We start from the raw sequence: 26,965 nt of genomic DNA on the forward strand, positions 1-26,965 counted from the left end.
ACAGCAAGTCTTCAGGCACAGCCAAAGGGGGTAATCTTCTTCCTCCTCCTCTCCGGCAGTCATAGCAGGAGTCGGGCAGGCGGCGCTCTGTCCCGCCAGGGGGCGCTCAGGGGAAGGCGCCCAGGTCTCCAAAGGCAACTGCGGCCGCGGGGAGCGTGGGAACGCCCTGGCCAGCTTGGTGTTGAGCGGCAGGTTCTGGGCACCGCCGCCCGGCAGGATCGTGAGGTGCCTGCACAGCGGGCAGGGGATGCTGCTGGCGTCCCTGCTCCCAGTCCGGCGGGAAGCGCTGCGCAGGTGCAGCTGGCGCAGGCAGTGCAGGCAGAAGGTGTGCAGGCACTCCAGCAGCTTCGGCACGTGGCGCTCCAGGTCGAAGCAGTTCCTGCAGATGGGACACTCCAGCTCCTCGGAGTGGGCAGGGGGCTCTCCCGGGGGCGGGGTAGTCTCTGGCCTCCCTCCTGCGCCTCCCGCCTCCCCCTGCCAGATGTCTCCCTGCGCTGCTTCCCAAGGCTGGACCACCACCATCATCATCATCGAAGGCTGGGCCATCGTCATCGCGCGCTCTCTCCAGGAGGGGCAGCCCCCAAAGCCCGGCTGGACCTCCCCGCCTTTGCCTTTGCCCAGTGGCAGCCGGGGAGGGGGGGAGGGCAGCCTGGGGAAAGGGGATCCTCTGCAGCTGCTGAAGCTCGCCGAGCTTCTCCCTCTGCGCTGGTAGGATCACCGGGCTCCAGTGGGGCTTCCTTCCCCCTCTTGCTCCGTCCTCAGGCTACCCAGAAAGCAGCCCCCCAAACCACCGCGTCCTGGTCCTTCTCCTGCTAGCTTTTATCTCACGTTGTCCTCAGTGGTGGGAAGAGGAGGCGCTTCTCTCGCCCCTTCCCCTACAAGGGTTTCTGTTTTCCTGCGCTCCTACATCACCGGGTGGGAAATTCTTCAGAACTGAACCGGAATGGTGGGAGGAGCTGAGGGCATCAGGGAGCGCTCGGAGGGCAGAAGGCGGAGGCGTGACGCCAGAGGCATTGCGTCTCTAGGCTTGCGTCACTGGGGCCAGACCTCATGATGGACCTCCTCTCCTACCATGCCATAAAGAATAAATTACAATATCATACGCACAACCTAAAGGCAGTGGTATCACTAAGGTTGGCATCACCCCCAATTATTTATTTCTTTTCATATATTACAGTACTGGGCAGTCACCCGACAAGTCAGGAACCTACAAAAAAAACCTACTGACCAACTTGAAGACATTTATGCAACTGAAGAAGAGTTCTAGTATTAGCTCTGATACATGGAAATAAGAGCTGACTCATGCTAACATAAGAACATAAGAACATAAGAACAGCCCCACTGGATCAGGCCATAGGCCCATCTAGTCCAGCTTCCTGTATCTCACAGCGGCCCACCAAATGCCCCAGGGAGCACACCAGATAACAAGAGACCTCATCCTGGTGCTCTCCCCTACATCTGGCATTCTGACTTAACCCATTCCTAAAATCAGGAGGTTGCGCATACACATCATGGCTTGTACCCCATAATGGATTTTTCCTCCAGAAACTCGTCCAATCCCCTTTTAAAGGCGTCTAGGCTAGACGCCAGCACCACATCCTGTGGCAAGGAGTTCCACAGACCGACCACGCGCTGAGTAAAGAAATATTTTCTTTTGTCTGTCCTAACCCGCCCAACACTCAATTTTAGTGGATGTCCCCTGGTTCTGGTATTATGTGAGAGTGTAAAGAGCATCTCCCTATCCACTCTGTCCATCCCCTGCATAATTTTGTATGTCTCAATCATGTCCCCCCTCAGGCGTCTCTTTTCTAGGCTGAAGAGGCCCAAACGCCGTAGCCTTTCCTCATAAGGAAGGTGCCCCAGCCCCGTAATCATCTTAGTCGCTCTCTTTTACACCTTTTCCATTTCCACTATGTCTTTTTTGAGATGCGGCGACCAGAACTGGACACAATACTCCAGGTGTGGCCTTACCATCGATTTGTACAACGGCATTATAATACTAGCCGTTTTGTTCTCAATACCCTTCCTAATGATCCCAAGCATAGAATTGGCCTTCTTCACTGCCGCCGCACATTGGGTCGACACTTTCATCGACCTGTCCACCACCACCCCAAGATCTCTCTCCTGATCTGTCACAGACAGCTCAGAACCCATCAGCCTATATCTAAAGTTTTGATTTTTTGCCCCAATGTGCATGACTTTACACTTACTGACATTGAAGCGCATCTGCCATTTTGCTGCCCATTCTGCCAGTCTGGAGAGATCCTTCTGGAGCTCCTCACAATCACTTCTGGTCTTTACCACTCGGAAAAGTTTGGTGTCGTCTGCAAACTTAGCCACTTCACTGCTCAACCCTGTCTCCAGGTCATTTATGAAGAGGTTGAAAAGCACTGGTCCCAGGACAGATCCTTGGGGCACACCGCTTTTCACCTCTCTCCATTGTGAAAATTGCCCATTGACACCCACTCTCTGCTTCCTGGCCTCCAACCAGTTCTCAATCCACGAGAGGACCTGTCCTCTAATTCCCTGACTGTGGAGTTTTTTCAGTAGCCTTTGGTGAGGGACCGTGTCAAACGCCTTCTGAAAGTCCAGATATATAATGTCCACGGGTTCTCCCGCATCCACATGCCTGTTGACCTTTTCAAAGAATTCTATAAGGTTCGTGAGGCAAGACTTACCCTTACAGAAGCCATGCTGACTCTCCCTCAGCAAGGCCTGTTCGTCTATGTGTTTTGAGATCCTATCTTTGATGAGGCATTCCACCATCTTACCCGGTATGGATGTTAGGCTGACCGGCCTATAGTTTCCCGGGTCCCCCCTCTTTCCCTTTTTAAAAATAGGCGTGACATTTGTTATCCTCCAATCTTCTGGCACCGTGGCCGTTTTGAGGGACAAGTTGCATACCTTAGTCAAGAGGTCTGCAACTTCATTCTTCAGTTCCTTAATAACCCTTGGGTGTATGCCATCAGGGCCCGGTGACTTATTGATCTTTAATTTATCAATGAGGTCTGAAACATCTTCTCTTTTAACCTCTATCTGACTTAACTCCTCGGTTAGGAGGGGCCGTTCGGGTAGCGGTATCTGCCCGAGGTCTTCTGCCGTGAAGACAGATGCAAAGAACTCATTTAATTTCTCTGCCATCTCTAAGTCTCCTTTTATCTCCCCTTTCCCTCCCTCACCATCCAGAGGGCCAACCGCTTCTCTGGCGGGTTTCCTGCTTCTAACATATTTGAAGAAGCTTTTATTATTCCCCTTAATGTTGCTGGCCATGCGTTCCTCATAGTCTCGCTTGGCCTCCCCTATCACCTTCTTACATTTCTTTTGCCACAGTTTATGTTCCTTTTTATTCTCTTCATTAGGGCAAGACTTCCATTTACGGAAGGAAGCTTCCTTGCCCTTCACAGCCTCTCTAACTTGGCTGGTTAGCCATGCGGGCACCCTCCTGGATTTAGTGGAACCCTTCTTTCTTTGCGGTATACACCTCTGCTGGGCCTCTATTACTGTTGTAACAGTAATACACCTCATTGGTTCCCTGCTGTGACACAATAACATCTCATTGGCTATTGGAACAATCAGTCTCATTGGTCGGTTTTGAGTTAAAGAAATCCACTTTTTGCTACATAAGGAAGTTGTGTTTTCCTTCTCTGGTTATTTCGCTTTACCTTTTGCTGGAATACAGATATTTTGATGCAGTTTGTTTCATTGCATTCTACATTACATTACCTATCAAATGATATATTTTATGGTTGTATTATTCAAAAATACCAATATTTTCACAATTTTGGCCAGTAGTGGTGTAACCCCACTCCCACCCCTGAGTAATGTTCCCCGAGTTGCGGACCTAATGCAGTCCGCAACTCCCTAATGATGCTGCTGACCAGAAGTCAATCAAACTAGAGCCGGGGTGCAAAATAGTGGCTGTGGGGGTACAACATCTCTTGATTTCTCTGCTTTGTGTCTTGCGGAAGTCAGGTTACATTAATGTATCATGTTGCAGGATGTACATGTGTGAGCATGTAGTTGGCTACATCAGAAATGCATAATTCAAATCACAGGGAGAGCCAAAGAAAAAGATAAAGGTTCTGAAGATACTTCCAAGCTCCCTATCAGCCTAGCAGTGTGGAGATGGGAGGAGGTTGCAGAAAGGTAACTTGCAACTTCTCCCAAGATGTAGTGGACTGGTCCAGAGACCCTCCCCAGAAAGCCAACCTGAGACCTCTGAGAATAGGCTAGAATTGCTATTTTCAAACTTTTTCAACTCGTGGTACACTGACAGGGCGCTAAAATTGCCAAGGTATACCATCAGTTTTGTGACAATTAACAAGGCACACCATGCTGCTGGTGGAGGGCTGACACCCTCCAGAGGCTCTATTAATAAGGGACCATCACTCAAACACTTGAAACACACCTGTGGACCATTCATGGGACACCAATGTGCACTGGTTGAAAATTTCTGGGCTAGAAGAGCCAATGACAGACTTCAACAGCACAGTGCACCTCTTTATGTGTTTGAGGCTGGAATCCTATCCACACTTACCTGGGAGTAAGCCCCTTTGACTATGGTGAGACTGAATTCTGAGTAGACAAACATACGATTGGGCTCTAGGAGAGCCAGAATGATGTAGTGGTTTGAGAGTTAGACTTGGAAGATCCAGGTTCAAATCCCCACTCAGCAAAGAACCTTCTTGGGTGACTGTGGGTCAGTCAGTATCTCTTAGTCTCACCTACATTACAGGGCTGTTGTAAGGACAAAAGGAAGGGAGGGATTATATACAGTATATCACCCTGAGGTCCTTGGAGGAAGGGAAGTATAAAAATGTGAAAGTACAGTAAGCTAGAGAAACCTGACAGTGATCTCAAGACAGCTGACTCCTTCTGGATCCAGATGAGCTCCTTTCACCAATTAGCTAGCCTTGGTGAGGAGGAGATGGTGAAAGTGGTGGTAGTGGTGGTAAGTCAGCCTAGCTTGTTGAATAAAATATTTGCAAAACAGTCAATCTCTTTACTTTTAATCAGTAAAATGCCTTTTATCTGTTATCCCTGACTGGACCTGAGTGCCTTCTAATAGAAAGGAGACCCGCTACTTCTCTTGGTAAAGACTTCCGCTTTGGGGCTTGGGAATTGGCATCCAAACAGCTTCAAATAGGGTGACCAGATGTCATAACCACAAAAAGGGACAAAACATCCCAAAATGTAGAATAACCAAGAAAAATATAGGAAATGACAAAATAAAAGCTAAAAACACTTGTATATATTGATTTCGGGCACAATCCTAATGAGGGCTACTCAGAAGTAAGTCCTATTTTGTTCAGTGGGACTTACTCTCAGGAAAGTGGTTAGGATTGCAGCCTTCATGGGGTTAATTTAAACAATATATTATCTATTATTAAAACTATATTACATATAATTTATTACACATAATTTATAAATTACAAGAAGGCATTGCACTGCCTGCAGGGGCCGCTCACAGGGAAAAGGAGGACATTCAAGTTCTTTTGCATGACATGAGGCTAAAAAAGAGGACATGTCCTGGAAAAAGAGGATGTCTGGTTACCCTGTAGCCTGTGGGCTGCACATCTATTAAGTTCAAACAGTTGGCACCTCATTTCGGTTTTAAAGTGATTCTGAATATCAGCTGCAGGGGAGCACTGGACTCTATGCCCCCCCCCCCAGGGCTTCCCAGAGACAGGGTGACCTGATGCAATGGAGGATACAGTGCCTATACCTTAACCACTGTATGGAACAGGAAATCTGGCCAGGTGCGACTTTTTAAACCCTTCCTACACCCTCTTCTATACAGCGGTTAAAGGTATAGGCACTCTGTCCCCTTTGTAACTGGTCACCCTGCCCAGAGGCAGCTAGTTGGCCACTGTGGGGAACAGAAGGCTGGACTGAGCTTTGGGCTTGATGGAGGACTCCAGCAGCGAGTGGTGGGGCAGATCGGGCCCTTGCCTTCCTGGCAGCCATCGGGAGGGACCAGAACGAGGGCCGCTCAGGCAGCCTTGCCTTGGGTCTCTTCCCCCTCCAGCCAGCTCGGAGGTGGAGTCGCCAAGTGGGAGTCATCGGAACGGGCTGCAGCCAAAGGGGGGCTGGCTGGGTGCCCCCCTCTTGCGCTCCGTCACATTGTCTCCGCCAGAGGGGAGGGATGGGTGGTTTGGAAACTTTTTCTCCCCCCCCCCCAGGAAGGATGGAGGAAGCCACGCCTGATCTCTGCCACGCTCACATGCGCACCAGCAGGTCAGCCCTGCATCACTTCCCAGCATTGGGAAGAGGAGCGCCCTTTATATGGCCAGGCTCTCTTGGAGCAGCTTTTCCTGAGAACTTCCCCAGAAGGGGGGCGGTCCAGGACAACCCCGCTCGAGGCCGCGATCTTTACAGCTGGTTCACGTGACTGGGGGAGAGTCACGTTTCTGTTCAGAACAGGATCCTGAATCCATGTCCACATGTGAACTGGTTACCCTGTAGCCTGGGGGCTGCACGTCTTTTAGGTTCAAACAGTTGGCACCTCATTTTGGTTTTAAAGTGATTCTGAATACCAGCTGCAGGGAGCACTGGACTGTATGCCTCCAGAGGCCAATGACAGCATGTGTGTGTGTGTTCCCTGTCCAATTCATGCGCATCCACAAGGACTTGAGTCCTGGGATCATGTTTTTGCACAATGGCAAAAGAGGATGCCTTTAAAAGAGGGTGCTTTAAAAGAGGATTAGACAAATTTCATGTGTATGTGCAACCTTTTGATTTTAGAAGTAGGCTACCTCAGAATGCCAGATACGAGGGAGGGCACCAGGATGAAGGTCTTTTGTTGTCTTCTTGTGTTTTCCCTGGGGCATCTGGTGGGCCACTGTGAGATACAGGAAGCTGGACTAGATGGGCCTTTGACCTGATCCAGTGGGGCTCCTCTTATGTTTTTATGCCTGAGAGCAAAAGCCTAACCTGTGCCACTACAGCCAAGCTGCAATTGCCTGCCCTGTATCCTACGTAGGTTGGGAGCCTGCTGGAGGTTACTTTGGGGTAAAGAGATTTTTTCTCTTTACCCTGTGGTAACATCCCAGACTACCCTATGGGGCGACCTCACAAATCCAAGCAGCCCAGGTAGGGCTTTCAGGCCTGGGAGTGGGGATTAGAATATGGTGTGCACAGCTGATGTCAACCCCACCCCTCACAGGCCCAATCCTCCCCCATTTCACCCTCCCCCACCCAGAAATACCCCTCCCCACCCCCAAAATGTCCACTCCCCACCCTGTCCCACCCCCTGCACTGGCCGACACAGGAATTGGAGCTAGTACTGCCTGGCAGGCACACATCATTGTGTCAGCAGTACTGGCTCTCAAGTCGGTACAAACATGCACAGAGCTGGCACAGGGGGCCTGCACTGGTACAGTGCCACAACTTGATTGGGCTATATCAGTCCTCATTTGGGTGGTGTTCCATTTTGGTGCTGGGGAGTCTTATCAATTACATTCTGCATCAGTTTTCTTATTAGCTGCAGAGTCTGCTTAGCAGAACTACACTATTTGACTGTTTTGTTTATGCATACCAAAAAAAAAGCTTTGGCCTTCACAGCAACCAAATTATGCACCTGAGGTTTTAAGTGCTGGACATAAGAAACTGCCTATTAATTGGTCCATCTAGGTTGGTATTGTCTAAAGACCAATGGTTCTCAAACTGTGGGTCTGGCACCCACCAGTGTGCCATGACCCAGTTTTGCGGCTCAGGCCGCAATCCTAACTAATTTTCCAGCACTGATATAAGGGCAATGCAACTCCTAGGTAAGGGAACAAACTTTGCCTTACCTTGAGGAGGCCTCCATTTCTCCCCCCCCCCCAACTGCAGGATGCAGCACATGCCCCACTGGCACAGCTATGCCAGTGTTGAAAATTTGGTTAGGGCCTACTGGGAGAATCTGGTTAGGACTGAGCCCTCATTCTCATTCATTAGTGAATACAGTGTTTCCTTTGCTGGCTAGTACCATCATGCTGTGGCCACAATCTGTTCCCCTTTACATCCAATCCATGAAACTCTCTCCTCTGCCTCTGGATCTTTATTGATTAGATAACTGAAACGTGCTCTTTGTGGAGTTCCTTTATAAGGAAGCTTGGAAACAACAACTGATTGAAACAAAGCATCTGACAGTAATTTAAAGGAGAGAAACTGCTCAGTGCACATGAAGTTGATTTTGCAATTCAAAATGCAACTACTTAATTCAAAGTGCTGGTTTTAAGTGCTGGACATAAGAAACTGCCCCTATTAATTGGTCCATCTAGGTTGGCATTGTCTAAAGACCAATGGTTCTCAAACTGTGGGTCTAGGACCCACCAGTGTCTCATGACCCAGTTTTTTGGTGGTTTGCAAAACTGACAGGGCAGGTTAGGCTATGTGCATCAAGGGTTAAACAAGCTGCTATTTGGGGGGGAGCACTGCTGCCCAATCACCATTATAGCAACCTTGGTCACCTAGCAGCTTCATAATCACATTTAATAGGAAAAGAGAATCATATAGTCTCTTCTGATCATTTCAAGTTTAAAAATATACGTACACACAAAATTAGTTTCAAAGTTCATGTATTGTTGCTGCTAAATAGTTTTTCCTTCCAAGTAACAGCTAATTGACATTTTCAAGAAATTGAAGCACCAAAGGACATACAACAATCCTTAAACATCAGGTGCTATTTAGTAGGTTGCACAATTATAAGATGAAAGCAATTAAAAGATGATAAATTAAAATATATAATATATATTCAAATATATAAAATACAGAAGGGATTTCACTAACATTTATAACACTCACAGCACTGTGCGGAGTCATGTGAAGCAGAAAACATCAAAAGTACACACTGAAACTGGACTGATCTGGACTACTGTATTGCACTGCCAAATGTCAAGGGTCTTGATCCAGCCTTGCTCATGTACAAATAAGTCGATGCATGGCTAGGAGGGTTGGAATGTTTCTTGTGATACATACTGGTAAGTGAATTCCAATCCCATTCAAAGCCAGAAAGGCATAAGGAAAGAGGTCTCTAAAAGAAACCTCACTACATTTAAGGTCAGGAGGACTAGTGGTGGTGAGAGGGGAACAGAAGTGTCAAGGAGGTTGTCCAAGAAAGACAGGTTCTAAAAAGCAGGTGAAACAATGGGCAGCTTGAATGAAGGAGAGACAAACGAGGATGAAGCAAACCCTTCTAAAGGGCCCAAGGACAGGACTATTGATAACATCCAAGTAAGAAGAATACTGTACAAAAAATAAAATACTTTACCTATACACTCATTTATTAAGCTATGTCAGGGAAGAAATCTAAATATTAAAAGTGCAAATAGTATAATTGCCTGTACCTGTGAGTTTGAAGTATTAATGCCAGAGCAGATGGAACTAGATAATATGAACCAATGACTTGTCTCCACAGTATAAGTTATCCCTGCTAACTGGGCAAAGAGGCACTTCTTCAAGTGGTGCTCCTCTTAGCAGAGGGAGAATAATTGTTCCTTCTCACTCCAGCATAGTGTCTTTTCTAGTTATGGTGGCTGGTGTTCTTCTGCATCCTTTTAGATTGTGTGCCCTTTTAGGACAGGGAGCCATTTAATTATTTGATTTTGGGCAATCCTAACCCCTTATGTCAGTGCTTTCCAGCACTGGCATAAGGGCAATGCAGCTCTGAGGTAAGGGAACAAACATTCCTTTACTTTGAGGAAGCCTCTGTGAGCAACACCCAACTGTAGGATGCAGCACACGTCCCAAAGGCCCCGCAATGCCACTGCTGGAAAGCACTGACACAAGGGGTTAGGATTGCGCCCCTCGTCTGTAAACTGCTTTGTGAACATTTTTTGTTGAAAAGCAGTATTTATAAGTATTCTTAAAAGTTTCATGTGTTCGTATTCATCATTTGATGAGTGGCAACTGCTGCATAGTATTATGACTAAGGAATTTATCAATGAATTTTACAAAAATGCTGACACACCACCATTCTGCAAAGAGCACCCAAGGCAGCTTAATGTAACAATACAAATATAAAATACCGTAAAATATGAACTTCATATGACCTATATAGCCCAAAGTTAGCATATTTCTCAGAGCAGCCTTTCCCAAAATGCAGGTTTCAAGCCATTGGTGGGTCATGAGCCCTTATGAGCTGGGTCGCGATCTGGACCTTCCCACTCACCCTTGTGTTTGAATGGCTCCAAATCAGATCCATTCTGGAAGCACAGGGCAGCCCCAAATGCTTCCACTGGGATGCGCCAGGCCAGTGACAATTTCCTGTTTGCCTCCAAAAACTGTAAGTGGTTTTCTGAGGCTTCTATGGGTCATTTTGAGACCTACAAAGGTCAGTCAGAGTGTGTTGCCGGTCTGGCACAACCCAGAAGAGGCCAACCAGGTACCGCCAGGAGCACTGCAACCCATTGTGGAAGATGAGATGCGTCACGGTACCATTAAGAGTGGGAACCACTGTCTTAGAGTTAATTTAGAAACTCAAGATAAATTTATTGAAAAGTGGTCTTTGTCTATTAAGTTTTGGAATAATAACTCTCAAGACTGAATTCAACTGCATGCTTGTTATAAAAAATCTTGTCTGGGCCTGTGTTCTTATTAATTGCAAATATTTTATTATACATATATAATAAAATGACAGGTCTATATGATGAAAGATCTCTGATGACTTACTCAGACATGCAAGTTGCAGTCAAAGTCATATACATGTATGTGTGAACCAGTTCTATGACGGTAGCTCATATGCATTAGCATAGATCAGTTGCCACATGTGGAACTTTTCCATCACTCAGTATCAATACAAATACACTTTTTTTACAACAACAGTTTGCACATTTGGCTGAAGTCATCTAGCACTGAGCAATCAATCATTTTGCATGCATGTGTGAAACAGCCTACAGAATGCATTTATTGGAAACTCGCTAGCAATGGACATATGCACTTGGAATAGCTTTTCCTGGCGGTACTTCACAAAATATTGCAAAAGCTCTTAGCGTTTCTCTCACACTGGCCATCTCTAAAGTGCTTCCTCCACACAAATGATAGGATCTACGTACATTTCAGTGCAGTTAATGGCATCATATGTAGTGGCTCTTATTATGAGATAAGCACTTAAAATTTTCATGCTCTCATTTTAGGAACTAGAAAATGCAGCCACAGTGCATTAAAAACTTGCTGAATGCTGTATGGGTGCAGCAGTAACAAGTTACATTACCTGTCTCCAAACCCTCTCTTTGGCCCTGCTGTCAGTGACAACGTGTCATCTTCATTTTCCAGTGTTATGTGTTCAGCAAAAGGGTGCAACTCTAGGGTCATGTGGCTGACTGAAGTAGTCACCCCAGGCAGCAGATTGGCAGGATATGCCCACCTCTGCCACCCACTCACCCCCTCTGCTCCTCCCATTCAATGGATTGGAAACGATAGAGTGGAAGAGGAAATTGGGAGGGGAAGACAACAATGGGCTAGACTTGGAGACACTCTAATTCTAACTCTAATTAGCCGCCTTGAGACCCTTCGGGGAGAAAGGTGGGGTAAAAATAAAGTTATTATTATTATTCAGCACTCTCTTTCACACTTCTGCTCTGTCCCCCTCTTCCTCTTCTAAGCAGGGAGTGGGAGGAGCAGAGGCTGCACATTCCCAGATAAGAGGGAAAAGCACTTGGCAGGTGCTACAAGGTCTTGGTTGAACTGTGCCTTTCTATGAACCACTGTCACCAGTAGAATCAGGCCCGTGATTGCCAGATCCTCTGTTGGACCTTACACTGCCATATGAACACAGGAAACTATCATACGCTAAGTTAGACTATTGGCCAGTTCAGTACTGTTGAAGCTGATTTGCAGTGGCTCTCCACTGCATCATACTCCAACTGGTGAGACTAGGCATTGGACTTGGGACCTCCTGCATGTACTCTACCACTGTGCGACAACCATCTCACTGCCCACACATCACTTGCTCTGTGGTAATCATAGTGGAGTCTGAAATGCATCCTGAAATGATCAGAGAACCGGAGCACCTTCCTTACAAGGGAAGGCTAGAACGTTTTTGCAGCTTTTTAACTTGGAGGAAAAAACAGTTTGGGGGAGAGAAGTATGACTAAGACATAAAATTATGCATGGTATGGAAAGACTGGAGTGAGAGAAAACTTTTTCTCTCACCAGACTAGAACTAGAGGTCATTCAGTAAAATCAACTGGCAGCAGATTTAGGATGGCAAAAGGAAGTGCTTCTTCACATATTTCATCACTAATCTCTGGACTTTATTACCCTAAGATGTGGTGATGGCCGCTAGCTTGGATAGCTTCCAAAGTGCTCATTCATGGACAATTTCATGGAGGACAGTTCTATTAATGGCTGCGCATCATGATGGCTATGCACTTTCGTAAGGTTCAGTGGCAGTATGGCTCTGAATACCAGCTGTTCTCTCCCGACTGTGGGCATCCTGGAGGCAGCTGATGGGCTACTATGGGAAGCAGGATAATGGACTACATGGGTCTTTGGTCTCATCCAGCAGAGCATTTATGCTTTTATGATTCTTCTGTTTTATACTAAGAATTATTTAGATTGTCCATAGCTATGTACTGGTGTGCCCTGGTATCCATGGGGGTTCCGTTTCAGAACTCTCTGCGGTTAACTAAAACCATGGATACCTGGGGATGCCCCCTGCCCTCTGGTGGAAGATGCACTTTTTGGGGCCAAAACAGCCATTCTGAGCCCCACAGATGGGCACTGCAGGGCTCAAAAAAGCCTCAGGAGGCAAGGGGAGCAGAGGTCCCCTCAACTACAGAGGGGGCGTGGGGGGCGGATCCAATCTGCAGTTAACTGAAACCGCAGGTATGGAATCCACAGATATGGGGGGCCCTGTATATCTACTCTTTGTGAACTTTTAGTTGAAAAGCAGTATGTAAATACTGTTAATAATAATAATGTTAATAATACTATGGAAGCATTTCCCCTCTTGATCACTCACAAAGGCTGACTGTTCTGTTCAAGGCACATGCTTTGAAGTTAACTGATTAATCAGTCAGATAAGGCCTCAAACACTAAAAATGTACTATGATGAGTAGTAACAGCACAAAAGTGAGATATCCACTGCTGAAGTTATTCCATAATTGAGACTGCAGCTATTACGTAGGGATTATTAAAAATCGGAAGCAGTCAGTAAAAGAGCAAAGTTTGACACATGACCCACATTTTGAAAAGGAATGCTTAGAAGAGGTCAGAAGAAAGTGACACTATTGAGAATCTCTGTAAGGCACAATGAATCAAAAATAGATTTTGTCAAGGAGTTTCCAGGAATTTGGTAACATGTGAGCCTGAAATTACAAAAGTGACACTTCCCTTGATATACATGTCTTTTTTCTCTGTTTCAAGATGTTGTGAAGCAAATTAATAACATGTAAACAAAGCTGACAATATACAACACTGGCACTTCTGCCACTGTACTGCAACTTTCTAGAAAAAAACTATTTTCTGTCTCCAGCCAGATACATGCAACTTCAGCCACTTCCTGTTTCTCTTCTTGCATACTCAAAAAACAATTTCCAGTATCATATTGAGCTAAAGTTGGTGACGCCTCTGACGCTAACTGATTGACATCCTGCGATGGCATAACAGTTTTTCTTTGAACTATCAAAATGTTTGGTGTCCAACATCTGGGACAGAAAGAAAAGTGAGTATAGCAAAAATGAAAAGCTCATACAGACCCTAAAGATAGAGGTAGATTTGTAAAGCAGAGGCAAACACTGAGGGCCCAATCCTATCCAACTTTCCAACACCGGTGCAGCTGCAATGCAACCCTGAGGTAACGTAACAAATGTGGAGGTCTCTGTGACTGCCTCCCCACCAGAGGATACAGTATACACCTCATTGGCACAACTGTACTGGCACTGGAAAATTGGATAGGATTTGGCCCTATGTCCCAAGAGGTAGGGAAGCTAAGGAGCATGGAGTCTGATGCACAGTAGGTAATGGACTGAGAAACAGAAAGACATCATGCAAGAACTCTTGAAGGAAAAGGCAGTGGAGACAAAGAACTGGGGCAAGAAAGGGACCCCTAAAGAACTCACACAGTACTGAAAGACAGTCCAACTATTGCACAGATAGGGAGGCTTTCAACACAGATGGGGGCCTTGTTAGGAACATGCCTGAGACCCCATCTAAGATATATGTGGAACTGCTGCACGATTTGCTGTAGACAGAACTAGTAAGTAGAAAAAATAAATGCACATGGTGATGCTAAACATTCTCAGTTTTATAGGCAACTCAAAAATAGGACTATGAATATATAGTCCCTATGCAACTCTAAAAGTTTTGTTGCTAGAGCTGCATGCCACAAATTGCAATGAAGACAATGGACTTTCTCTTAGGCAACCCCAACAATAACACAGGGCCTACCTGGGAGAAAGTCCACTGGTGAGAGGGCACGGTGGAGATCAATGGAGGTCCTCTCATCCTGGTCAGCGGAGAAACTCAGGGGAGGAGGAAAAAGCCAACCTCAGAGTCAGCAAAGTCTTCAGCAGCAGCAGCAGCAGCTTCTGCTATTCCACCTGCTGAAAGTGAACAGAACCACATCTGCTCAATTAGGCGGAAACTAGTGGATGCTACTAAGGAGGCACAGTGTGGGGGGATATAGAACCCACTGCCAACTCTGGACAAGACTGTTATGGAAGTTGTCCAAGAGGCAGGTAGTGGGCGAGCAGGTATTTGCCCCCAAAATGGGCAACGTAGGAAACTGTACAATTTACAAACAAGTAAAAAGATGGAGAAAGGACAAAGGAAGGGTAAGTGGGTTGTCTTCTCACTCAGACTGCAATCCTATGCATACTTTTTCAAGAGTAAGCCCCATAGTGAGGTTCAATTCTGAGAAGACATACATAGGATTGCACTGCTAGGCTCTAGAAAAGGGTGCATGAGGAAAAGACAGAGTCCTCAGAATTCCTGCCTGGGGATGAACTCTGATACAGGTAACACATGTCAATCCTTGGGGAAAAGGAGACCTTCTCTTACCAGCAAGGGCAAAGGTCGCTGCTTCCCTCTCAATCACCTACCAGTGTCTTTAATAGCTGCACAACAAGTTCAATGACATCACCACTACTGAGTGTCCCACGTTGACAAAGGTTTTACTAGTTGAATTCTTGCTCTTACTCAAATATTAAAGGCACAGGAGCCCCAACAGAAAGAAAGGCATCAGCCTGAACAAGGCCATAAGAAATACATATGTGTTTATTGATTCGCCTTTCCACTGAGAAATGAATGCTCAAGGCGGATCCCAGGCAGCCAACAAAACAACAAAAACCAAAATAAATTATTAATAATTATTATTAAAGAGCACACAGGCATATTAGAGAGGCAGATTAGGTGGAGTTAAAATAGCAATAACCCATTACATATTAAAAGCCTTTTGAGTATAAATGTTTTGGCTGCTGACATGGCCAGCAGGGGCTGGCCAAAAGAACCTTCTCAGGGAGGAATTCAGGTTCCAAAGTCTGAGCCAGACTGCAGAGAAGCTATTCCATCTCTTCTAGTTGGTGACACAAAGGACAGCTGGAAACCTCCTTTCCTTCCTGGCAAATGCATAGCAGGGATGAACCAAGATTCTTGTAGCACAAGGTGACCAGATAAAATGGAGGGCAGAGTGCCTATGCCTTTAACCACTGTTTAGAAGAGGTAATTTCAGCAGGTGCAGCTTTTTAACCCTTCCATGTTGAGTTGCACCTGCTAAAATTCCTCTTCTATGTAATGGTTAAAGGTATAGGCACCCTGTCTTCCATTGTATCCGGTCACCCTGTTGTAGCACCTTAATGACTAAGGGCCCTATCCTATCCAGCTTTCCAGCAGATGCAGTCATGCCAACAGGTTGTGTGCTGCATCCTGCAGTAGGGAGGCAGTCACAGGGGCCTCCTCAACTGCACTGCAGCATTGCACCAGCACTGGAAAGTTGGATACAAGTGGGCCCTAAGGTTGCAATCCTACCTTACTTTCCTGGGAGTAAGCCCCACTGACTATAATGGGAGTTACTCCTCAGTAGACAGGCATAGGCTTGGGCCCTAAGGCTGCAATCCTATTCACACTTTCCTGGGAGTAAGCCCCACTGACTATGATGGGATTGACTCCTGAGTAGACAGGCATAGGCTTGGGCTCTCAGGGTGCAATCCTATTCACACTTTCCTGGGAGTAAGTCCCACTGATAATGATGGGACTTACTCCTGAGTAGACAGGCACAGGCTTGGGCTCTAAGGCTGCAATCCTACACACAGTTTCTTGGGAGTAAGCCCCACTGTACACAATGGGCCTTGCTTCAGAGTAAGCATGCATAGGATTTTGCTGTAAGAATGTGAATCCTTTTCTTCCCCCTGGTATGCATCACCTGTTGAGTGTCTGCCTGCCAGCCAGCTCGTGGCGCACAGGAGTCCTGCCAGGGTGGGGGAAATCAGCAGTCCCACCCGCCGGTGGCCCGAGTGCAGCTCGTCCTGTCCTCGCTAGCCTGGCTCTGGCAAGCAGCGGCAGACCCTCGAGAGCGCAGGAGCGCCTCCTCGGCGGTCATTTCGGTGGCCCCCTTGAAGCACCAGGCCACGGAGAGAAAGAAGATCGAGGCGGTCAGGAGGATGTACCCGGGGCCGAAATTCAAGCGGTACAAGCCGATGCCCCCCACGGCGGAGAGGACGATCACGAAGAGGAAGTAGGCGAGCAGCCACCGCTTGCTCCCAAACAGGTCCGGAGGCTTCCATCGCTGGTGGCAGCAGCCGCAGCAAGACCCGCCCGCCCTCGTCGCAGCCCCGGCGTCTGCAAGGGGCGTCGTCCAGGCGCTGCTCTGCTCCTGCAGAGGGCGCTGCTGGCAAGCGAGGCTCGGGGCTCGCGGAGGCAGAAGCGGCTGCAGGGGAGGCAGCGGGGAGGCTGCCTCCCCTTGCCCGGCCAGGGCGAGCAGGCGGCCGTCGGGCAGGACCGTGCGCTGCCTGCACAGCGGGCAGGTGATGGAGACCCCGGGCCCGTCGGCGTGCGGCTGCTGCAGCCGGCTCAGGCACTCCAGGCAGAAGGCGTGCAGGCAGCGCAGCGGGCTGGACGCGTGGCGGCCGCGGTCGAAGAAGTTGTAGCAGATGCGGCAGGCGCGCTCCTCGGAGCTGTCCGGCGCCTCCTCCAGAGGGGAGCCTCCAGCTTCTGGGGCGGCGGAGCCCTCTCCTCCAGCGGGCTTTTCTTCCAGCTCCTGCTGCCCGGCGGCGCCTCCCTCCGGGCTGCAGCCGCTGAGGTCCTCCGCCTCGCCAGCCATGCCAGCATCATCTCATCCTCGCAGGCAGAGGGGGCGGGGCGGGGCGGGGCGGGCCCGCTGCCTGCCTTTGCTCCAAGGCCTTGTTGGGGCAGCAGAGCCCGCTACCTCCCACTCCCACCCGGCCTGGCTCGGCTCTTCCTTCGTCAGGGGCTGCTGGGCGGGGACTCCGCCCCGCCTGTCGCCTCCCTTCGCGCTTCCTCTCCAGAGTTGCCACCTTCACTGCCGATGATGCCATGGCTCATAGGCTGGCAGAGATGCTGAGCAGCTCTCCGGCTGGCTGGCGCCACCGCTTCCCCCTTAGAAGCACGTCTCTGCTGCAGCCAGGGTTGGATCCAAGGGAGGGCCTTGGGAAGTCCCCCCGCCCCCCAAACTGTCTGCCAGCAAGCAAGGGCACCCGCCGGGCTGGGGAGCAAAATCAGGCGCCCACTGAGCTGCGACAGCGAGATTGGCTGGAATGGGAGCCCAGGTTTACCCAGTTGGTAGCTCTGGGTGCTAAGGCCAGGTAGGAGCCCAGGCCTACCCACCCATCAAACCTTGGCCACAGAGGCCATCCAGTTCAACCCGAAGCCCAGGTGTACCCACCTTTCTGCCATCATTGAACTCGATCTGGTTTACAACTGGTTTCCAAGCAGTCTCCCATTCAGGTACAAACTGGGCACACATTATTTTCAGCAAGTGCCACATGACTTCATGCCAAGATGTAGGATCAGTTTGTCAGATGGAGAACTGCGTTCTCAGATGTTAAGAATATGGGATGGTCTGCATCCATGTTGACCTTCTGGAAGTGGAACTAATATTCTGCAATCTCATGCACTCTTTCCTGGGAGTAAGCCCCACTGAAAATGATGGGACTTACTTCTGAGAAGGCATGCATAGGATTGTAAGGCTGCAAAGAGCCTGATGGTTACCCCCTGCACTGCCAACATCCTGTAATGAAGTAGGATTCCCCCAATGAAATATTCCTAGAATGAGAGCCCATATTATAAAGTAGCAGCTTTCTGAAAGACCAGTGCTGGAAGGTCATTTAAGGAGTATGCCATCATGGGCCCCCTTTGGGCCCAATCCTATCCAACCTTCCAGTGCTGGTGCAGCCATGACAATGGGGTGTGTGCTGCATCCTATAGTGTGTGAGTCAGTCACAGAGGCCTCATCAAGCTATGGGAACATTTGTTCCCTTATCTTGGGGATGCATTGTGGCTGCACTGGTGCTGGAAAGTTGGGTAGAATTGGGTCCTTTGTGTCCTCCCATTCTCTGGGTTCTGAGGAAAGGCATGCATCCTGAACACAGGAAAGCAGGATATATTTTCAATAAATAAATGTTAGTCATAATGCCACATCTTTGACAAAGGGCAGATATCAAAGAGTAGATTAACCATTCATAGGACAACAAAATGTTCATTATCTGAGATTATTGGAGACAAATTAAGACATTTATAGTTTATTTTGTGTATGTGTGTGTATGTGAGAGAGATTTTAGAGGATTATGGCTGGGGTGGGGGATGTCATTACAAGCACCTGAACTCCAAAATTCACTGTTGACCCACAGCTGCTGCCTCTCAGAAGGAGTTCATAGTGCTGAGCTATTATTATCTGCCACCATTGGATGCAACATGGGCTCTGTCAACACAGCTACATCATCACTGATGGTGGGGGATAGGATTGGGCTCTGCCTCTCTACTTTTCCAGCTGTCCCATGATCATCCATCCTCTCACTTGAAAGAGCAGTGCCCACTGCTGACTCGCCTAGCACTTCTAGGAGGAAGGAGAGTTGAAGTCTATGGAAGGGAACAGAGTCAGCTTTGCAGCCTGATCAAGTAATTGTTTTTACATGTCCCTCTTCAGTGTTTTTCTTTGGTGCTGTGTTATGCTCTGGCAGAATCAGCTAGCCACAGCATACTTGCCACTTCCCCAAGCAAGTGGTTCCTCCACCACACACCCACCTGCTGCAGGCCTAGCCCATCCTAGATGTGATGGATTGTCTGTACCCTTCTCAATTTCTCTACAAGCTGGGCTTTGGGACAGATGACATGCTTGTTATCCATATTTATCTCCTACTTGGGCTGCAATCCTAATCACACTTTCCTGAGAGTAAGCCCCATTGAACAAAATAGGACTTACTTCTGAGTAGACCTGGTTAGGATCGTGCCCATAGTTATTTAATTTTATTTAAATTTCTGTAGCAGTCATATCCCCAAGGATACAGGGGCTATGTGCAAAATATGAACATGAAAATAAAAATATTGTACATTCACAAACAAAAGTGACAGCAAAACCACAACAAAGCAAAACAGCAATTAAATCTTCAGAGACAACAGCAAAAGTATAAAAACCATTCTTAGCCTTTCCAAGGATAAGAGATTTAAGGAGAATCTGAAAGGCATCTGAAGACCCAGAAGAAAACCTTGGCCTTGTACCTAAAAGCAAGCCATGGTAGATAGACTTTTTAGTGAAAGAGTTCCACAGGTAGAACTCTGCACCCCCAAGCCCTCTTGCCTCTAGGCACTCATTTGCCTCCATTTTGAAAGCAGGGGTACCCAAAGATAGCACTAGCAATTAATACTGTGTACTATCAAGTTGTGAAGGAAGCAGTCATTCCTTTGGGTGCCCAGGTCCCAAGCCATGTAGGGCTTTTCAGGGAAGTATCAGCACCTTCAATTGGACTTGGAAATGGATCACCAGCTAGGATATCTCTTTCCACAGTGGTGAGATGTATTGCCAGCATATGGGACTGTAAAAATCCTAGTTCCAGCATTCTGGGCCAGCTGAAATTTTCAAGAGCAGCACTGCATACAGGGTTTTTTGTTTGTTTGTTTTATTACTGAGTAGAGGTCTCATCTGGCACTAGACAGGAGGCAATTGGAGCACGGCTAACTGTGGCAAGACTGTCCCTATCCAGGAGACGTCTCAGCTGGTACAGCAGTCAAAGTTCATGAAAAATGCTCCACACCACTGAAGCTACTTGTGATTCCAAGATCTGTTTCTTTCCAGTCAATGCTATCACATCCAGAATCAGTTGGAACCCCCCCCCCCCCAAATCTTCCTGGACAGAAGAACCATTCATTTATTTAAAATCCAAATTAATCAGTGAAAGTAATTAACATACATAATGACTAAGTGAAGAGAAAGAAAATAATCGAAGTACTCAATGGAGAGGGGTTAAATTTGCTACTATTCCCATGACTCTCCATAATAAAATGTTTTATTCAGTATAGTCTCAGAGTCATTCCCCTACTTAGATGAAGCAGCACAGGCTAACTTTCCATTTCAGCCCTTGCACATAGTATTTACTTAAAATACCCACATAAGTGAAAAAATGACCATGTGCTTAGTGCTAAAATAACCTCTTTGTGATAGGATCACTTTTTCAATACATGAAGGAAGCCCAGAGCTTCCCCATAATATTTTCTCACCAGTATTTATTTCTACTTGGCTGGGCATATCAATGTGGGCTTCACTAGAGAAGCATGCAAAGGAAGCATTAGTCATTTCAAGCTCTCCGCTCTCACAGTTTGTCTTCTTCATTTGAAAAGTGTTTGGCTCCATAGAGAAAAATTTCTGCAGAGAAAAATCTCAGAATATTTGAATGTACAGTATAATAAGCTTTCAAAAATGCACAATGTAATTGAAAAATAGTATGCAAACAGCGTGATTTGCCCCCAAGTCTCTCTCTTGTTGGCAAGCAACTTCCTTGTTTCATTGGTCTGAATACCATAACAAAGGCTTTGTGCAACACTGCCTGTATTAAACTGTTTATTTGCCAGTCATTTGTGTGTGAACACAGAAATTGACAAACAGAGGGGTTGAACAGGGTGAGACAGGGCCTAGTCTCTATTGCTCTGAAGAATTTCCATCTCAGCAAAAATTAGCAGCCATGGGCTGAAGTTTGCATTAGAATTTCATGCTTCCTTACCCTGAATCCAGTCTGCCTGCCCTTGGTGATTTCAAAAGTGGAGGGAGGGGCGGGCAACCCAATCCTATCCTCCCTGGATCCACCAGGTTCAGCAGCACCAAAACAGCTCCTGCTACATCCAGCCTAACCCTAACGGAGGCTGCCAGAAGTATCCTCAAGGGAAGGGGGCATTTGTCCCTTTCCCCCAAGTAAGGGCACAGGACCCACAATGGGGCTACTTGAGTCTACATTCCAGAGGGTCTAGTGTAGTGGATCTTGAGTGTGGATTCCGAGCCAACAGGTCCACCACTGATATGGTATTCTCCCTTAGACAACTGCAGGAGAAATGCAGGGAACAACGACAGCCACTCTTTATAGCCTTCATAGATCTCACAAAGGCTTTCGACCTGGTCAGCAGGGATGGCCTCTTCAAGATTCTCCCCAAGATTGGATGTCCACCCAGGCTCCTCAGCATCATCAGATCCTTCCACAAGGACATGAAGGGCACTGTTGTCTTTGATGGCTCCACATCAGACCCTTTTGACATCCGAAGCGGAGTGAAGCAGGGCTGTGTTCTTGCACCAACCTTGTTTGGGATCCTCTTCGCTGTCCTGCTGAAGCAGGCCTTTGGAACTACAACAGAAGGCATCTATCTCCAGACCAGATCAGACGGAAAGCTCTTCAACCTCTCCAGACTGAGAGCAAAGTCCAAAGTCCAGCTGAAATGTCTGCGTGACTTCCTCTTTGCCGACGATGCAGCTATCACTACCCACTCTGCCAAAGATCTTCAGCAGCTCATGGATCGTTTTAGCAAGGCCTGCCAAGATTTTGGACTGACAATCAGCCTGAAGAAAACACAGGTCATGGTTCAGGATGTGGACTTACCTCCCTGCATTACAATCTCTGCACATGAACTGGAGGTTGTCCATGACTTTGTGTACCTTGGCTCAACGATCTCCGACACTCTTTCTCTCGATACCGAGCTAAACAAACGCATCGGTAAAGCAGCTACCACGTTTTCCAGACTCACAAAGAGAGTCTGGTCCAACAAGAAGCTGACGGAACATACCAAGATCCAGGTCTACAGAGCTTGCGTCCTGAGTACACTTCTGTACTGCAGCAAGTCATGGACTCTTCACTCACAACAGGAGAGGAAACTGAATGCTTTCCACATGCGCTGCCTCCGACTTATTCTCGGCATCACCTGGCAGGACAAAGTTTCAAACAACACAGTCCTGGAACGTGCTGGAATCCCTAGCATGTATGCACTACTGAAACAGAGAGGCCTGCGTTGGCTCGGTCATGTCGTGAGAATGGATGATGGCCGGATCCCAAAGGATCTCCTCTATGGAGAACTCGTGCAAGGAAAGCGCCCTACAGGTAGGCCACAGCTGCGATACAAGGACATCTGCAAGAGGGATCTGAAGGCCTTAGGAGTGGACCTCAACAAGTGGGAAACCCTGGCCTCTGAGCGGTCCGCTTGGAGGCAGGCTGTGCAACATGGCCTTTCCCAGTTTGAAGAGACACTTGGCCAACAGTCTGAGGCTAAGAGACAAAGAAGGAAGGCCCATAGCCAGGGAGACAGGCCAGGGACAGACTGCACTTGCTCCCAGTGTGGAAGGGATTGTCACTCCCGAATCGGCCTTTTCAGCCACACTAGACGCTGTTCCAGAACCACCCTTCAGAGCGCGATACCATAGTCTTTCGAGACTGAAGGTTGCCAACTACTAGTGTAGTGGACTACATATTGATCCCAACATCTTTCCAACCCTGTGTAGTTGATTTTAGAGTTGATGACTATATTTTAAGTGATCGTTTTCCACTAGGGCTGGAGATGCTGGAGTCTATGCCAGTTAATTTGCCAGTGCAGACACGAGAACCTCCAGGTCAGGCTATTCAGCCTGACCTGGAGGATAGGATCCAGCAGAGGTTTGACAAAAAGGTGTGAGGAACATGGTAAGGAGGGAAATTATCTGTTTCTTGCTCTAGCAAGTGGGATGCAGATAACTGCAGCTTGTGCTGACAGCAGGTTGGACAGAGATGGCATCAGCAGCAGATGACTCAGGGTGAAAAGCCCCCCTGAGTCCACCACCCTCTTGGACCCTTCACATTTGCTGCTTATGCAATCTGCATCAGGTGGCCTCATGGATGGGCCAGCAGTGAGTGTGACCAATGGTGTTCTGCCACTGAGCCTGAAAGCCCTACTATCGTGTCAGGTATGATGGTGGGCTGAGAAGGATGAGGCACTTCTCTCCCATTCTTGTTCTTGCAAGAAATGCAGTCAAGTCTGTCAACACCCAGATGCTTCTTTTTCCCGGCCCCACTGAAGAAGGACGCATGCAGGGGTTAAGTATTGTGCAGCGCAACCCAGACTGCACATTGGGCCAGTGCAAGTCTCTTGCACTAGCCCAGGAGGGTTGCAGACGTGCCATATGGCCTGTTTGCACCTCCATGTAAGTTGATAAGGCTGCCGTGCAAAGACACACCTGCCTGTGGAGGTTGGCATAAGCATCCACGCTAAGCTCAGTTGGTGCAAGGCTATAGGGTGGGTGGGGGGAGGAGGGAGGGAGACGTTCTGGGGTGGGAGGAGGGTGGGTGATCCCAGGTGTGGGTGGGTGGGGAGCAGGAAGTGGGACTAGGATTCAGCAGTTATGCTGGATCCCAATTCCCATTCCCAGGGAGTTTGGAGCAACTTCAAGCCACTCTGTTCTCTTTGGACTTGCACCATTTCAGGAGGTGTACAGGCCCTTGTACAGTTTCTGTGTACGCTAGTTTTCATGACTCACCACAAGGGGCAGTAGAATACAGTTATAAGGAATCTGTAAATCACTTAGACTCCTTTGCTCTTACACTTTACTAGGTGTACTTTTTCCCTGAGGCCCATTTTGGCCCAGCTGCAAGCCTACAGAGTAAGAGGGCTGCAAGGGTACACAAGAGCCATGGGTTTGGAATCTCAAACTGGGAAAAGCTATTGGTGTATTCTGTACAAAGAAAGCACACCTTGGCTCAGTTCAGAAAATACCTGAAGTGCCAAATGGACCCCCTTCAATTAAAGATGAGTGTGTCCAATAGTTTCATTATGCTAACTGTCCTCACCTTGAAACCTTGTGTTCATATTTTGCCTTTCCCTATGCTGGAAACCAATTAGGGCAAGAGCTTTTTTCAGCAGGAGACACAGTGGCCCTAATAGTGGTCCTTTTTTGTTTCTTGGGCAGTGCGTTCAAGTTCTACCATATATGCTTGGAATTTTTTTCAGGGATGGACCATAGCTCAATGGCAGTGAACTGCATTTATATGCAGAAAGACCCAATTTCATTCTCTTGTATATTCACATAAAGGGATCTCATATAGTAGAGCTAGGAAAAGCCCATACCTGAGACACACTGCCAACCCAATACTAGGTCAGATAAATAGAGCATTTTCATATGTTTGTAACATCCAACTGGGAGCATTTCTATCCTCGAGCATTCTCTTGTTTAGCCATATCAGTGTTTCAAAAATGTTTGACAAATGTTTTAACGGAGGCATGTTTTATGGAGGAAGAGCATATCATATCATCTCCTGCATATGTCCAAGTGCTTCAGCGCACGTAACTGATTATGTGCAGTTTAAGGATAGGTGTAGCCTGGGTGACAGTAAATCTATTCTTTGGTAAGGAAAAAAATTATTTTGCTGCTTTTAACCATTGTGATTTTTTAAAATGTACTTTATTGCAATTTTGTCTTGTAACCTTTGCTATTAGCTGCCTTTATCATCCCATTTTCTAGGTGGAAAGGCAAGATAGAAATATTTTAAATACACACAGTGGCGTCGCTAGGGGGGTGTGGGCCGCACTGGGCGATGCGCCCTGGGGGGTCACAGCCTTAGAAGCTACCATGTCATGCCATACACCGTTGGATGCAGAATGTCCAGCGGAATGCAATGCAGGAAACAGAATTGAAATAGCCCCTTTCCTTCAAACGTTATGGCCAAAAAACCACAAAGAAAAAATGCATGGATCCCTATGGAAAGTGAAAGTGAGCTGTATCACACATTTACTTGTGAGCAGGTGTACTTGCCTTAGTCCGTCGGAAAGGGCAGGCTGAGAGGAATCCAACGACACCTGAATGGTTCCAATCGAACGAATGTAGCCCCCCAAAACACCCGAGAAAGTCCCTCCCTCCCAGCTGCAAATCTGAGCCCAAAACAAAGCCACGTGGCCGCGTTTACTCACAAATAGGCAAACTTGCCTTAGTCCATCAGAAAGGGCAGGCAGAGAGGACTCCAAACAATGTCAGCATGGTCCTGATCTAATGAATGCAGCCCCCAAAACACGCAAGGAGGTCCTTCCCTCCCTCCCAGCTGCAAGTCTATTGAGCCCAATGGAAAGCAAAGCAGCCTCATGCTCACATTTACTCACACATAGGCAGACATGCCTTGGCTGGTGGTCAGGTCAGGCAAAGGGGAATGTGTGGACACCAGAATGGTCCCAATCCAATGGAGCTGGAGTGCAACAAATGCTCCAGAAGGCAGCCTCCCCCCACTCACTAAACAGGACAAAAAAGAGGCTTCAAGTGGTAAGGAGAAAGTTTTCTATTTTGCACTTGCAAAGCCAGGAGGGTCCTTATCTTGATGTGCCTGAAATAGAACAACTTTAAACAGGACACTGGGGAGGGCTAGAAATCTCACTGATTCTTTTTGGGCGTTTGTTATTGCAGGCAGACTACAGAGTAAGCTCCATTGACCACTATGGAACTTGCTTCTGAGTAAACATGCATAGAATTTGGCTCACAGGCTGCAATCCTACCCACACTTTCCTAAGAGTAAGCCCCATTGACCACAATAGGACTTACTTCAGAGTAGATTCACTTGGTGGAACAGAACTGGCTCCCCCTTATTTCATTATTTCTTTTATTTTGATTTAATTATTTATAATTATTTATTTTAATTTGCTTGATGATGTCACTTCTGGCCATGACATCACTTCCAATGGGTCCTAGACAGATTGTCATTCTAAAAAGTGGGTCCCAGTGCTAAAAGTTTGAGTGCTGCAATAAGGTGTTAGTAAGTTGACAAGGGTGTGTGTGTGACTCTACAAGTTTTCAAAATCACTAAAATCAGAGTTTGGAGGAATAATCCCATCATGTTATACATCAATCAATGTGTAATTTCATGCAGAATGCAATGAAACAAACCACATTGAAATATCTGTGTTATAACAAAAGGTACAGCCAAAAAACCAGTGGGGGCAGGGCGATGGCACATCACCACGCCTACTATCTGGGGTGTTGCCCCATCCACTGCATGGGGTGATGTGTAGGCCTCCCGCACCAGGTGACACGAATCCTAATGACACCACTGAATACACCCATAAAAATTGCAAACATATGCATAATTTTGTGAAGTAGATATAAAGTTTTGAGGATCCATTTGGAAAACAGGTTGGGTAGAAAATAGTGATAGATCCATCTACCATTGTTCTGAATGGTGTAGGAAGAATTCTTAGAAGGTAATTTTGCCTTTGTGGTTCTGTTGATTACTTTTTTTGTTTGTTTTCAGTAGACTTCATCTTCCTGTGTGTGTTTTTCCTACTGCAAAAATCATATGCATCCAAATAATTGAGAACATTTGGAAACCTTTGTAGGAAAGTTGCTTTTAGAATGATATCAGGCCCAACTGTCCATACTTCCTTGCAGCATTAGAACAATTTGGAGCAGATTAATTATTTTACATGGCATGCAAAACTTCAGTGGAAATTAGCAGTTCCATTCATGCAAAGCAAATCATATGCAATTACATAGCATTATCTGGTTACCTACCACATGAAGAGGAAAGTTAATTGCTTCTATCTGAAG

At 47.2% G+C, this 26,965-nt stretch overlaps 1 protein-coding gene across 2 annotated transcripts; it reads right to left on the reverse strand.

Annotated features, from left to right (window-relative positions):
- Positions 1-10,572: 10,572 nt before the first annotated feature.
- On the reverse strand, positions 10,573-17,453 carry LOC136645632 (uncharacterized). 2 transcript variants are annotated; one of them, XM_066621962.1, is made up of 2 exons: positions 16,346-17,453; positions 10,573-14,525 (listed from the first exon to the last, which is right to left on the reverse strand). In XM_066621962.1, exon 1 carries the CDS (start codon positions 17,240-17,242, stop codon positions 16,409-16,411), a length of 834 nt encoding a protein of 277 aa, XP_066478059.1. In that variant the 5' UTR covers positions 17,243-17,453; the 3' UTR covers positions 10,573-14,525; positions 16,346-16,408. The 2 variants fall into 2 exon arrangements, with proteins under 2 accessions (XP_066478059.1, XP_066478058.1); XM_066621961.1 differs by having other exon boundaries at positions 10,573-14,528.
- Between the last annotated feature and the right edge of the window lie 9,512 nt (positions 17,454-26,965).

Source organism: Tiliqua scincoides, chromosome 3, assembly GCF_035046505.1.
Source record: "Tiliqua scincoides isolate rTilSci1 chromosome 3, rTilSci1.hap2, whole genome shotgun sequence".
NCBI lineage: Eukaryota > Metazoa > Chordata > Lepidosauria > Squamata > Scincidae > Tiliqua > Tiliqua scincoides.